Source organism: Drosophila rhopaloa, unplaced genomic scaffold (assembly GCF_018152115.1).
Source record: "Drosophila rhopaloa isolate 14029-0021.01 unplaced genomic scaffold, ASM1815211v1 contig_47, whole genome shotgun sequence".
Classification (NCBI taxonomy): Eukaryota; Metazoa; Arthropoda; class Insecta; order Diptera; family Drosophilidae; genus Drosophila; species Drosophila rhopaloa.
The window spans coordinates 1688920-1704231 of NW_025335142.1; the positions used below are offsets into that span (position 1 = coordinate 1688920).

The 15312-nt window shown below is 38.8% G+C and overlaps 2 protein-coding genes across 2 annotated transcripts; both read left to right on the forward strand.

Moving 5' to 3' along the window:
* Positions 1-11080: 11080 nt before the first annotated feature.
* On the forward strand, positions 11081-12831 carry LOC108043964 (putative polypeptide N-acetylgalactosaminyltransferase 12). The gene is given in 2 exon segments (XM_017122783.2): positions 11081-12172; positions 12229-12831. Coding segments are annotated over 2 exon segments (1695 nt in total).
* A 1136-nt stretch (positions 12832-13967) lies between these two features.
* Positions 13968-15117, forward strand: LOC108037855 (sulfotransferase family cytosolic 1B member 1-like). Its single transcript, XM_044461643.1, has 4 exons — positions 13968-14290; positions 14345-14805; positions 14866-14929; positions 14982-15117. Exons 1-4 carry the CDS (start codon positions 13968-13970, stop codon positions 15115-15117), a joined length of 984 nt encoding a protein of 327 aa, XP_044317578.1.
* The last annotated feature ends 195 nt before the right edge of the window (positions 15118-15312 follow it).

The following is a 15312-nucleotide window of genomic DNA, read 5'->3' on the forward strand; positions in this document are numbered from 1 at the left end:
TAAAACATACTATTTAAGTGCAAGTTTAATAAAATATACATTAAATATTCTTAAGTATTCCTATCTTTAAAGCTTTAAAGACAAGAACAGAAATGTATTTAAGACTTTTAAATATTGAGTGTTTTTTACAATATTGAGGGTACATTTTTTCAAGTGCACAATCGCACTGGCTGTTGGATTGCCCTTTGTCCTGAAGATCATTGATCAATGATCGTGCCTCCTGCTGCCGTCTGGCAGCTACCTGCGGCAAGCAGGGCCACTTAGTGATTTTGGCCGCTGTTTGTTGACCAGGCCAAACAGCTGCCACTTTTTCGGGCCCGAACGACTGCACAAAATTGATGACGACAGGTTGCCTGCCAGACGAGAAGAGAGAAAAACGGCGATCGCAATGGGCTGATCCCTCGAAACAGGGATTCCAAAAGTCTGGATCGTCTGCTGATCTGACGTTAATCGACTAAATTGTAGCAGCTGAACTGTCAGTTTAGTTAAGTGGGCTGTGCCTCAACTCTCAGGGATACTTTCGGTTTGATGTATTGCTGGCCAAAATATCGATGACGAGTTGGCGATAAAGTCCTGCCCAGACTAGATATATTTTTCACCGGCGAGTGTGCTCTCATTAAGTCCATGATTAATGCTAGTTCTGGTCTCGTTTAGGGCTTTATTGTCGCTCCGTTCGGCCAGAGGAGTTTTATTGCCTTCAATTCACGGTATCTACAATGTCGCCGACTTCATCGTCGCCCCAACTTCATCATCAGATTTTCGCTCGTTTCGGTTTCTTGTTCCTCGTCGCGTAATTAGTCTCGTTTGTTGTCATAAATTTTCGGTACATTTTGTTGAAAAGTCGCATTTAATTGCACTGATTTACAGTTTTGTGTTTTTGCAGCTTGGTTGGCAGGGTTTTTGATCTGGTTTTCGGTTAGGTGTTTTACCACTTCGCTCACATAATTACGTGCAAAATTAATGATGTTTGCGCTGGGTTATGTGTAGCACTTTAAACAGCTGAAGACAAATATTTCGGTTTTAGTTTGTTTTGGTTTCTTTTTGGGTCTGGTAGGCCGGCTTTCAGGCAGATCGTTAGCCAAATTTAATGAATTCAGCAGGTGCAATTTGATAATTTCATGTGTGGAGGACGTTGTCTGGCTGAGATCCTGCGCTTAGAATCCGTATTGATGCTGAGAATGAGAGCAGAACAGCAAGGTGCAACTTGAATTGATGGATGTCTTGTCCATTTGACCGTAAATTATCGTTATACTTGTGGTCCATACTTTGGATTGGACAGCTAAGGTTTTGGATTGACTAATTTATTAGAATTGCTTAGCATTTCCCTTTATATTAAGCCCATTACGCAAAAGAGTCAAGTAAGAATATTTTAATACATTTTATTTAATAAGTGAAAACTGCCATTCAATTAAGATCTCTTTTTGAAATGTCAAAAAGCAAACAAATTTATTTTTTAATGGGAATCTTCAATTTGGCTTAGACTTTATTTAATGAATTGCAAAGCATAGTTTTATTTTCAAGCTCCTATTAATTTTTCCCACTTTTCATCTTTAAAATTTAATTCAGTTTTCACTATTTTGAACACTCATCTAATAGCGCTGATGACTTTCTTCATCACAGATATAAAACAAAGAAAGGAACGGAAGTTTATTACTTGTAGAAGCATTCTTAGTTAAAATTCGACTTATCATCAGGCATTTCCCTGTCTGAAGAATAATTGAAACTCATCAAGTTTTATTTGGTTGTTCGGAGGTGGCGGCTTAGCCATCATTAATGCCCTTATCACGTACTTCAGTGCGACAGAAGCGACACCCCCACGGCGAACCCCCCTCAATTACATATCCAATCCGGACGAATCCATCGAACCATTGAGGAAACACCTTACCCCGAGGATTTGTCTTAAAATTGCCACCCTTAATTACTTGTAAGCTTCCCGGGTCATCCCCAGGAAAAGTTCAGCCTGTTTGACTTTGCAATTTGGAAGTGCAGGGACTCCCACTTTCGCCCCTCGTGCGAAGAACACCCCAGTGGGCAGTGCGCTGACCATTGATTAAATTGATGATGTTTGATGACTCCTGAAGTCGATTTCATCGTACATTTCTCCCGTTAACAATATCGGTGGGGACCCCATATGGTGAAACACCCCCCGCTCATTACCCTGCATTCGACATGCATCAAGAAGCCTTCAAGTCGGATTTCGGAAGCGCTTCTCCAAATATGTACGCTACTGTGTGGGCTTACATCTTACACTCAGAAAAACATTTGGGGAAATCGAAAACGGCCTAAGAAAATACACATTGATATCCCTATTACTCTTCTGAATTAAGAAATTAATTCCGTTTGGCTAACACATTTAGCATGGCCTAACAGCCTTTTTGATAATTACATATTTTGATTTACAATGTATGCCTATTAATAATAAAAACCATAAGAAAACTTTATTCGACAGTGTTTTTTTTAATATACGAATTTATGTACAATAAAGTGTTATTTTGAATTTGTTTTGGAAATATATAAGTACGCCAAAGTGTTTCTTAAAAGTGTTTAGTTAATTTTAAAAGTCAGCAATTAAAAATAAAATAAAGTTTAAGTTCTTTCGTATTTATTGTCTATTGAATCTTAAGGTTCTTATAAACTTACCTTTAAAGTACTCAATTTTTATCAGCTTATTTAATTCAATGGTGTAAGATAAGGGCTTTTCTTAAACTATCTAATTCTAGTAAAGTGTTTGAGTTAAATATTTCAAATTTTTATTTTTGAGTGCCTGGATTCTTGGGGCAAGGTTATTGATTTAGTAGGGAAGGGAAGAAAGGCAGTGCTGAGAAGCGAGACTTCGCCGCTCTTCCCATATTAGTCGGCATGACTAGACTAGGTCAGCCGTCTTAGGCGGCATTCTTTTGAGCCTGAACTCCCTGCTGACCCTAATTAATCTTCGGAACTGAGCTGGGCTGAGCTGAACTGAAGCCGGCACCTACATCCGAGTAGAATGCAACCGGCAACTGGCAACTTGGCACCGGCAACGTGCAACTTGCAACTTGCAACGCGGGACTGCAGCCAATGTTGATTAATGTTGCCGCGTGACTGGGCGTTATTTTCCTATTTTCCCTGATGTTGTTCGGGAAATGAGTTGCACGAGGCGGGCAATCAACTAATTGCGCTGCATTATTGCGATGTGAAAGATATCCAAAGGTATCTGGAGAAAGTGGAAATTCCAATGCAATTGCCACAGAGAACTTCCGCCTGGCAGCCACTGAAAGGCGAATTTCAATGCAAATATATCTCCTCAGTTCGAGGGTCCATCGCTGACTTTGACTCGGACTCCGACTACGGATTGTGACAAACGCCCCGGGGGTGCAATATATTCAGCAGACTGTGGACTGTAATGAAAGTGTGAATGAAATGTTTGCCCGCTTCTGCCCCCCGATCTCCTTTTCGCCAGCACAAAAACGGATGTAGAAAGTTCAAATAGAATTTAACCCCAAGCGCATATTTATACCGTGTTTCCCACACCTCTCCGCCTCTTTCACACTTTCAGCGTAGAACAAATGCCAAATGAGACAAGTGTGTGCGGGTGGGTTAAGTGTGTGGTGCCGGGGAACCCCCGCTCCACCATATTAAACCCTTCTTTGGCCTGCTGTGCTGAAAGTGACCCCAGGTAAGAGGAGATTTCCTCGGTGGCTTTGCATGCAGGTGGAAAGCGGATTCAGCTTGCCAAGTTTCTTTTTTGTGTGTGTCTGCTGAAGGTTGTTAGCCCGGGGCCAGATGCGAAAGTTCAGCTGGATGATATGTCAATGATATATCAGGAAGTTGGGGAAAGTTGGGCTTTTGCTGGAGTTTATATTCGCTTGGAGTGAGAGGCGATCACTTACAAGCGAGTGTTTTAAGCAGGTTGTAAAAGGTTTAGGCAGCAAAAAAGTTAATACAGCTTAACATATTGTATTAAAGGCTTAGCACAATAAACAACTTGTGAATTCAAAAAGAAATTTAATTGATTTATCAAACTCTTAAGTTAACCTATGAAAGGTTTGTTTCAATTTTCTGCAGAACTTTGATACTTTCCAATTATTTTAAATATCCAAACTTATATAAGCAATTTTAAAGGTGATTATTAGTTTTGTCTCAAAAACAATCATTTCTATAATTAAAAATTAAAAATCAACCCGGTTAAATCGTTCAAAAACGATTGCACAATCTACCCAATGTCTACTCTGCTATGCGCCATCATGTTAATTAATTTTCCTGTCTAAGTTTTCAATTCCAAAACGCGGTTGTCCACATCCTAGTCACTGTGAGCTCCCCTCCCGAATGACAGATCACCGAAACCACTTGAGCCATATAGAGCCTGTCAGCTGAACTCAACCAGAACTTAGTTCAACACAAGCCGAAACCGTAACATAAACCCAAAGAAACTATAACAATAAAGACCGGAAATTAAAGTGTGAAAGCGGCAGGCAGGAAGTTGCCTTGATTGCAAGTTTAGAAGGGAGGGGGCGCATAAGTTTATGTACCTCAAAGCTCGTATCTCGCATCTCGCATCTGACAAATAGAAAAGTTTACAAATGCATTTCAACTGCTGACACAGACAGGGGTTCGGTTCGGCTGGAGTTACGAGTAGTTAGAGTTGGCCGCCGTCCCTGATTGAATGTTAAACATTTAATTTAAACTTGTCCACAGGCAGTCCCCCAACCCAACCGAACCCAACCCAACCCAAGAAACCCACCGAGCAAACCAGAGCCGAAGTGAGATACGGATTTGAGACGTAATTTATGCACGCACATCAATTCAAATGCATCTAATTTGGTAAACAGACCGAGGAGAAGCTGGGGGCGATTCGAAGGAGACCGAGTTTCACAGGGAAAAATACTTATTAATATCAGTTTCATTCCTGAAAATAAATTCGCTCTCTTAATTATGTCGAAAATTCAACAAACCATAACTAAATTATGTCGTACATTATCTGAATCAAGCTTTACTAACTAATTAATTTTTAACTAATTCACTTTTAATTAATAAGCATTCTAATATATATTATATTTTTCAGTAGTCAAAAATATTGTTTACAAAAAGTCTTTATCGAATATTAGCTACATTCTAATAACCGAAACGTATTGAATTTATTTTGTAATAATTTGTACTAAAAACAATACAATACAAAAACAATACTGATGTATCTTCATATATAAATGTGAAAAGTATTATTTTTTAGGTTTAATACCCAATTCAACCTAAAAATGTTTTTTTCTCTGCACAAAGACAAAGTTTCAGTCACACCTGCCTGCCACTCGACAGACAATCGGCTTAAAATAGTTTTCATTTGTTTTCGGCGGCGAGTGCAACATGTGGCATTGGCAACGCCACTAAGTAGCCCCAGTCTGCCTCATCAGCATCTGTTTAGGGAGTCCCCGAGTACCCGATTCCCGGACCACATCCATTTCAGTAGTTCGTCTCGCCTCGCTTGGCTTCAGTACATGCAGCTCATTTAGTTGACATTTATTAACGTCACATAGCGCGCAATGTTTGACAATTAATTAGGCACTCTCAGATGCCGAAAGACGGGTCCTGTTCTGCAGCCTCAGATGCATATACAAATATGCAGATACAGATACAAATGCGATGGCAGAAACAGATACAAATGCCTTAGCAGATACAGATACAGATGCCCGAGGACGAACACAACTTGAACTTGAATTTAAATTTATTTCTAGTTTTGTTTGGGTCCAAAATTAGATCTGATTTAATTTATAAGTGTTATATTTTCACTTCAGCTGTGGGTGGTTTGTATATCAATGATTTTGTTCGATTATTTTAGGATTTTAAAAATGACAATTTGAACTTGAATTTAATGAGAAGATTTTATAAGGATTTTAGTAGGAAATACCTAGAAACGATTTATAGTTTTAGGGATTGGATGAAAATTATATTAAAACAACTTGCTTAATGAAAGTAATGATGTGATTATCACGCCTTGCTAATCTAAATTTGATTTGTATCTGCAATTCCTATTAATAGCAACCGCAAGCACACTGAAAATTCTCATTATGGTAATCTTCCTTAGGGCGAATAATTTTAATCTGCTAATTCAACAATCATTCAATTTTAAACCCCCTTAAGAGACGCCACTTGAGTTCCTCCCTTTTTGGTCTTGGTTCCAAGGAATGCAAACGAACTGCCCCGAATCACAGCAATTTTCAAAGTAAACACACAGACATTTTTTCCTCAGAGCTAGCCAGGCGGAGTGGGAAAAAGCGAACTTTTATTTATAAAACACTCGAAACGAGAAAAAATGTCCAAACTGTTTTTCGGTCATATTGACGCAAGGATTTCCCAGGCCGGCAAAGATGGGGAATTGGGGGAAAAAAACCTAGTAAAGCAATGCAATGTGAAGAGATCAAACAGTCGGCTGAAAGTCCTACGCTTGGGCGAAAGTTTGTTTTGCTTCCTTTTTTTTTGCAAATGTCACATGAAAAATGCGTTTGCTGTTTGCCAAAAATGCCGGCACTTTGCATGGCTCACCCTCACTCCCGGAAAATCAGTCCGAAAAGCTCCACCCCCAGGACATCCTATTCTTCAGTTGTGCCAAAGGATGGTGGTGTTGGTCGTCTTGCACGAAATTTCCATTTAATGTGTTTGCCCAAAGTATTAAAAGGCAAACGACGATTGAGTATCGGAAAGTAGTAAAGCAAAGTTGGCAGCGAAACTCTGGGGTGTCCATGAACATAACGCTGGAGTTGCACTCTTTACCCAAACAGAAAAAAATTCTGATTAATTTCAATCACATATATTATTAATAAATATGAATATGATAATGACAAATTGGAAGTTTTGGATATGCAAATTGCGATTTATATCAATCTAATAAATTCAAATAAAATTGTTTCCAAAATATTTTTAAGTGATCAAATTTTTATAAATATTAATATACACTAATAAAGTATTACAACAAATTAAAAAATCAAAACCATTGCTGAATTACTTAAAAATGTCATTTTATTTTACCTTTAGCGTTTAGTATCCGACTAAGAATTCAAAAAACCAAAAAGGTGATTCACAGAAAGGAGTCCTTCTGATGCGGATAAATACCGAATCAATAACCTATTTACGTGATATTTTTCTCAGTGCAGAGGCAAGCTCCCCGACTGACTGCTGAGTGATTGCCATGATAAGTGGCCCATTATGATGCCAGTTTGCACAGCGAGATTGCTCTGCGCTCCATTGGAGTTCTCCATGGCTATGGCATCGACCATCGACCATCGCCATCACCCTCCTCCATTCGAATCGCTTTTAATGCATATCAGAGTGGGCAAACTTCTGGCCGAAAAGTGCGTCATTGTCCGTTCGCCTTTCGTTGTCTTTGCCCAGATCCTGCTCCTCCATCCGCCGACTCCTGCCAGTGTTCCTTTCGCAACGTCTGTTGACAAAAGACATTTAATTTTCCCGCAGCCTTGCCTTTCGCCTCCTGTGCGTCGAGGACGAGTATCTGTATCTGGGGCTGTGCAATAAAGTTAGTCGTCGTCGTGGTTTCTTTTCAGCTCTTTTTGAATGGCCCTCGTCGCGTCTTTCCTTTGCTCGAATTTTGGTCTGCACCGGCTAGCGAAAACTTTGATAAGTGAAATTTATTGTGGGTGCTTTGTATGTCCACTATGATGACTGCACAGGGAGAAAAACGGCACAGTCAAGACTAAGGTGTTAGTAATCATTGCCGTGGAAATACTGAAGTTTTAAGAGAATTCAAATTCTGAGAGCAAATACATAAAATAAAATATATATAAACAAGAAAGGAAAGCTAACTTTGGGCGGAGCCGAAGTTGATATACCCTTGCAGAATACTCTGTAAATTATATTCTCCAAAATTATTCATATGATGCATTCTTAATACTCATAAAAAATCCCAACTTCCTAATTTTAAAAACACCAAAGTTATGGCATTTCCAATCGTTCAGTTATATGACAGCTATAGGATATAGTCAGCCGATCCTTATGAAATTTGATAGGTCGGATTGATTGGCTAAAAATAAAGCCCATAGCAAATCCCAACTTCCTAACTTTACAAACACCAAAGTTATGGCATTTCCGATCAATCAGTTATATGGCAGCTATAGGATATAGTCGGCGGATCCCGGCCGTTCCGACATATATACTGCGTGCAAAGGAAAGAAGGCTGTGTGCAAAGTTTCAATTCAATAGCTTTAAAACTGAGAGACTAGTTTGCGTAGAAACAGACAGACGGACAGACAGACGGACAGACGGACATGCTTATATCAACTCAGGAGGTGATCCTGATCAAGAATATATATACTTTATAGGGTCGGAGATGTCTCCGTCACTGCGTTGCACACTTTTGACCAAAATTATAATACCCTCTGCAAGGGTATAAAAATCTGTGCAGATTTCCTTGTTAAGAAATCACTTGCATGTTCTAGGCAAGCTCTTTAAAACTATTTTTTCTCAGTGCAGCCACTGACGACAGAAGAATGACCAACTGATGGCGCTCTTAATGTTTTACTGCATTCAGTTGATGTTTATTATTTGCAGCATAAATCAGCAGAGCAATAACTGCAGGGGGATGCGGATCCTCGGACGATCCGTTTAGCGATCCTATGCAATCATTGCCACTACCAGCATTCCATAACCCACGAACAACCTCCTGTATAGCAATTTAAATAGCCTCTGGCTGCCATCAACCCCCGAGGCAAACTCATTAATTTACGTAAAATCCACTTAACTTCTTTCCCGTACGCAATAAATTCCACAACTTTGCGCCTCATCAAACGAAATGAATGCTGAAATTTACCACGCGACAAAGTCAGACAATAGAATAGATAGAAATCTACATGAAGTAGACGCCACGTCGCCGTTGAATTTCGGAACATGTGGTGTTATGATGAGGACTGGGACCTTCGCACCGCAGAGCCACCGAACCACCACCCACCCAGCAACCACCCACCCCAGATCTTGGGAAAGCCACCCCAAATCCTCGGACCTCGACTTCGGTAGCCCGAAAAGGGTGCATTGATATGCGTAAGCGGAGCGATTTTTCCAGCCCACTTTGTGGGGGAATTCCCCCGGAAGAATTACGTGCCGGCAGACCCAAAACTCATGCCAATGCATTGCCATCATTTCAGGCAATTGTCAAACAAAACGCTGGGTGGTGGGTGGATAAATTAGATTTTTACTTGCGCACAATTGCATAAAGCCCCAGGCCAAAAGCCCGACAATGTAATCCTCAGAGGACCCCGTCGTAAATATTCATTGCATACGGCCGGGCGTTTGAGCTTAAAGTTCTATCACTCACCTCCAGCCCCCCAAAGCAACTCCCCTTCGCTTTCCGTTTTTTTTCAAGGTCTTTGCCAAATTTTGGGGCGGCGGCAAATTCATTTTCACCACCCACCCAATGTCCTTGGCGTGCGCTCCCCCTGAATCTTGGGGGTTGGCCTCATCCGGCAAGGGTGTCGAACTATAAATTGTACCTTTTGTTGCAGTTTTTGCTGAATATCTTGGAGATTTGGAAGAAGGGATCTCTGGGGCGGGCAAGGCAACCCTCGTCGTGCGATGTCTTTAATAAATGTTTGGATGTTTCGTTGCGAGATTAAGTGGATTCCGTTTATGGCATGAGTAATGATGGATGCATAATGCGCACGTATGTGGCAGGTGAGTGGGGTGGGAATTCTCTAGTGGCTGCGGTTGAGCTGGAAAAATGGATGATAGCGTCGGCTCTTAGGAAGAAGCTGTTTTCGCTTACCGGAATAGAAACTTTGTTTATACTTAAATAAAAAAATTAATGTAATTATAATATTGAATAAATTATTGAATAAAATTATAATAAACTTTAAGCAGTAACTACTTTCTTGTCAGCTGATCAAGACCGCCGCTTTTTCTACAGTATTTACTTAAGTAAGCCAATAGCGTCTTTGCCTTCCAAGCCAATCATTAAGCTGCAGTGCAAGGAGTCTAATGGATTAGGACCCGAATGGGATACTTTAAAACAAGATTTGAAGCAATCGGTGTTGCTGACTTTCGGAGACTTATTCGGAAGAATCCAAAATAAATAATAGAAGACCGTAAAGAGCTATGAATGGGGGGCTTTATTGAGCTTTAAAATTATTTTAAAAAAAGATTTTCTATCCTGATATTTTAAATTACCATTAAATTAAGTTTGTTTAGCTTTTGTACCATGAACTATTCTGTTGAAGATTATTTAATACCTACTTATGATAAAATGTAGATAATTTACTGATTGAACCACATCGGTTTTACGTGGCTCGAAATTCCAAGGATCTTATAACTTCTTTCTACCATTTTTTTCTTGGGTTTGTTTTCTGCCAGGCTAGTTTAAGCGACTTTAAGAAACATTTCAATAGAGTTAAAACTGCACTTACTTCGAATTTGGCGCACGTTATCGACTTTTATAGGTGGTTCAGATTTACAGCGGTTTTTAAACTGCAAAGAATAAGAAAAAGTGAACTGAAGAACCTCCTAAACCACCTGAGTTTTGAAAATATGAAAAATTTGTAGATTGATTAAAATTGTTGTTATTGAGAAAATGTAAAGCGATTAGAATTTCGGAAAGCGACTTGTCAACCCCATTGCCGTGCTCGTAACTTTCCAAAACCTCCTAGCAAAGGTTTTAAGTCGCAATCTAGTATGATATTAAATTATGTTAAGTCCCATTTATACTTAGTTTTTTGCGGCATGCAATTTTTGGGTAGTACTAGTTAAGTTCTTAGAGCAAGGATAAGATTAATAAATTAACACACCGTTTTTGATCATTGTGGTTTATAAATAATTGTGTAAATTGTTTAATTCAAAGATATATTATTTTAATTTGTCTCACAAATTGCTTATTTTTATAAATTTCTTATGATTTATTTAAAAGTCACTTAAAAAATAAATATTAGTTTTTCATTTTTAATCTTAATGTATTTCATTTAGCATAATGAAATGTATTCTTAAAAAACAATTTTTTCAGTGAACAATGCAGTGGAATACTGGAACAATGCATATGTTACGCCTAAAGAGAAGCATGAAGTATTTAAATATAAATACACAAATTGGCTTTTAAACGATCAGTTGCTACTTGGACATGGAAGTTTCAGCTGCTGTGGCAAATTACCACTGGTTGAAATATGCGGCTTTACCCCTGTGGATTTTGCTGATGCTTTTACTGTTGCACAAACAACTTAGCCGTTGGGATGGACTGATGGGATCTCTGTCTCATCCCGGACTTGGAGAAAACGGAACTGCCTCGTATTTGAGTGTTCCGTCAGCGGAAATCGATGCGTATACGCAGGGTTGGCAGCGATATGCATATAACGCTTGGTTGGCAGAGAAAATATCTATATGGCGGTCTTTGCCAGACTTTCGAGATCCCCGTTGCCTGAACTTCACATACGACGAGGATCCCGATGAAATGCGACCAGCCAGCATTATATTGATCTTCCGGAACGAGCCACTCGTGGTTCTGCTTAGAACATTACATAGTTTGGTGGACAGGACTCCAAGACATCTCTATTCCGAACTTATTCTAGTCGACGATCATAGTGATTCGGACTTCTGGAACGAACAATTTTCGGTGTTCTTTTTCGACACCTATGTGCACAGATATATTTATCCGAAGGCCCGAATATTACACCTCCATGAACAAGTGGGCCTAATCAAAGCTCGTATTTTGGCCGCCAATGAAGCCAAGGCGGATAATCTGGTTTTTGTGGATGCCCAACTAGAGTTTACCGAAGGCTGGTTGACCCCATTACTTAACACAATTTCGGAGCAAAGTCTGACCCTGGCCACTCCCATTTTGGATAAACTTGATGAGCAAACTTTGGCCTACCTTCGTTCAACCGAGAGGCGTGGAATTTACGATTGGAGCTTGAGGCGCCGGGAAGTTCCGCTTTCAAAAGCTCGAAGGATGCGTCTGCCCAGACCTTATGAAGTGGCTGCCGTAAGGACTTCCGTGTTTGCTATTCGAGCACTTTCGTTTCAGGACCTCTCGAATTTCGACAAGGAACTGCGAGGTTTTGGTGGCGCTGAGCTAGAACTTAGTTTTAAAGTTTGGCGAAGTGGTGGACGTATAGTTCTAGTTCCCTGCTCCAGAGTAGGCCACTTGGAGCCCAAAGATCAAAACTATCTAAAGCGATATGGTGACCTCAACAAAATGGGACTTCAAGCCTCAAGGGTGGGTAAAATATTATTAAGGTCAATTTTTAAATTCGCCTAATACCTATTTTTTAGAACCTTAAACGCATTGTGGAACTGTGGATAGATAGCCCTATTCTAAAATCGGCCATCTATCAATACCAGCCCCAACTCTTGAATGTATCTGAAGGCGATCTCAGTGAATCTCGGAAATTATACCAGCAATATGACTGCCAGTCCTTTCAGTCGTTTATTAACGAAGTTATGCCGGAACTAAAACAATTATTGCCGACAAATCGTACGGATTTCGCCACAGGATATTTAAAGCCTCTAGAATTTCCCAAAAGCTGTTTGACAGTCAATGCCAAAAGCAAACTTATCGGTCTGGAGCCATGCAATGCAAATAATACTCTAAAAAACTGGACACTAACCTATCTCAACGATCTGCGAGTTGGGGGAACTATTTGTGCCGAAGTGCAACCCAATCTGAAGTTGGAATACAATTTCTGCCACAATCTTGGAGGTCGTCAGAGTTGGCACTATGATGTGGTCAACAATCAACTGGTGAGCAGTACGAGGTGTCTGGAATTGGGAGTTAAACTAAATTTATTCCTAAGTCTTTGCAACAGATCAAACAAAAAACAGAGGTGGATACTTGATAATTTAAATCTATGAGTTATGCTATCAGTAAATACTTAGGAAAGATTAAGTAAAGCACTTATTTGTATTTTGTTTTTTTGGTAAGTTAAGTTAAGTTAAGTTACTCTTAACCTCGAAGAGCTAAGACTTGTATGGTTATACATTATTAATAAAACAAAAACAAAATGTTGCCTTCGAGAACTACGCAAATCTTGATACCCGCAAAGTTCGATTTGGTCTATATATGTCTGTATAAAGACCATAAGATATATCTATGGTTAAATATTAAGTTTCGAAAGACAAAAAAATTTTTTCATAATAACTTTTTTGATCTTTGGGAAGAAATCGTTCTTGAAATATATTAATCTTAAAATATCTATATTGGTTAAAAATGAATTTTTTATTTTTTAAATTCAAGAAAATTTGACGTTATTTCTAGAAAAATAGACGAAAAACAATTTTTTTATTATTAAATTAAAATTAAATTCAAACATTAATTAAGAATATTTTTTGTGCTAATTACTTTTTTTTAATAAAAAATTTGATTATAAAAAAAATAAAAGTATTTTGTTTTTATAATAACAAGGATCATATAGCTGCCAAAGAAACGATAGCAAAATGCAGCGCAAAATCGACATAGCTTCATTGTTTTTAGTAATATAGGCCTAGAAATCAAAATGTAGTCGTTTTGTAATAACTGCAAGGGTACAAAAACTTCGGCTTGCCGAAGTTTGCTTCATTTCTTGTTTATTTTAAAACTTGAGAAACTTGAGTCTCAGAAGACTTTCAGTTAAAGATACATATTTATAAAAGTTAGTCCCTTTCAGAAATCAAGTCTATTAGTCCCAGCTAGCATAGAAACGATCGATCAGAAAATAACTTTATTGATTTTGAACATATTCTCATGATGTAGCCATTTTATAGAATATTGCATTTCCGTAATGGGTGCAAGGGTATGCAAAATTCGGATTGCCAAAGTTTTCTTTCTATCAAGGTTTTTCTTAGATTTTATCGCAAACCGCTTTCGCTTTTTGTTGATCTTGCAATTTCTTAGTAGTTATACATATAGTACATTTTTTTGATGATAATTGCTATAATTTTATGTATATCTTATCAAATCTCTTGTGATGATTAAATAAATAGTCAGCCCCGACTGCTAGCGAAAATAGTGAAAGATCATCTGAGGTGCAGTAATCATGTACTCGAAAAAATTTGTTGGGCAGGGGCCCACCGCTCCGATGATTCAATTGGGGGTTAATGGACCAAACGGACTAGGTCCTGAATGGATACCCTTGAAACAGGATTGGATGCAACGATGGTGCACACTAACCGAGGAATATACGGATGAGTTTGCGAAGCGAATCCATGACTTCGAAACACGGAGCTCTGATGTTTTCGTCGTGTCCTTGATGAAGACGGGTTCTACTTGGGTGCAGGAACTGGCTTGGCTTCTGCTAAACAAACTGGACTTTCAGCAAGCCCAGAAAAGCTATGGTATGGTGCGCAGTCCCTATTTAGAGTGAGTTAATCTTCCGATTTAAATACAGATCTAAATAAAATTTTTGGTATTTAGGCGTTCGGGCGTTATTAGTACGACAAAAGTGGATTCGATAGATGCGTGTGATAAACTTCAGAGTAATCCTCGCCTACTTAAATCCCATTTACCTGCACAACTTCTGCCTCGAGGAATCTGGACGCATGGACTTAAAACTATCTACGTGGCTGGAAATCCGAAGGATGTCGTGGTTTCTACATATCACTTCTTGACTGAACTGAATTATTCCAAATGCAGTTTGGATGAATTTGTGGACTATTTTATCGCAGATAAGATTGGCTTTACTTCATATTGGGCGCACGTTATCGACTTTTATAGAATGCGCGACGAGGATAATATTTTTTTTGTTACCTACGAGGAAATGAAACGAGATCTTGAAGATGTGATCAAAAGACTCTCAAATTTCTTATGTTGCAAAGAGCTGACCGATAGTGAAATGCAGGAACTAATTAACCACTTGAGCTTTGAGAATATGAAAAGTGAGTAGACTGCATAAAAGCGGTGTGAATTTATCTATGTAAAGAAAATTCTGTTTTTAGGGAGCAAGTTTGGCAACCACACCACATTTCTGCAAGATTGTCATCAGCCCACCAATAAGTTTGAGTAAGTTTTATATTAACTTGCAATTTAAGACCTAAACCTATTCTGTGATTAGATTCCTGCGCCGTGGCATTGTTGGCTCCTACGAGGATGAGCTAAGTTCCGAGAGTCAGGAGAAAATTAACCAAATGTCACGCAACTTTCTGAACGAATATGGAATCAGTGAATCCGATATTTTTGGCAAAATTTAAATACAGTTCAGTTTTATACCTTGGTTTGATGATGACTCAAAATTCAACAAATCACGCTTTATTATACATTAAAAACAAAATTGTGAATGGTTTTGCTTACACAATAAAAATCTGAAAATGTATTTTAACCCCTTGATAAAGGCTGCTACATTTAATAGCATATTCCGTAAATTTCGGTTTTTGGGTTTCGTTTTG

Excerpts from the sequence above, each read along its gene's own strand:
- LOC108037855 (XM_044461643.1), top strand. The coding sequence starts at position 13,968 with ATGTACTCGAAAAAATTTGTTGGGCAGGGGCCCACCGCTCCGATGATT. Across the intron at positions 14,291-14,344 it reads GTGCGCAGTCCCTATTTAGA|GCGTTCGGGCGTTATTAGTA; the intron begins GTGAGTTAATCT and ends TTTGGTATTTAG. Across the intron at positions 14,930-14,981 it reads CAGCCCACCAATAAGTTTGA|ATTCCTGCGCCGTGGCATTG; the intron begins GTAAGTTTTATA and ends TTCTGTGATTAG.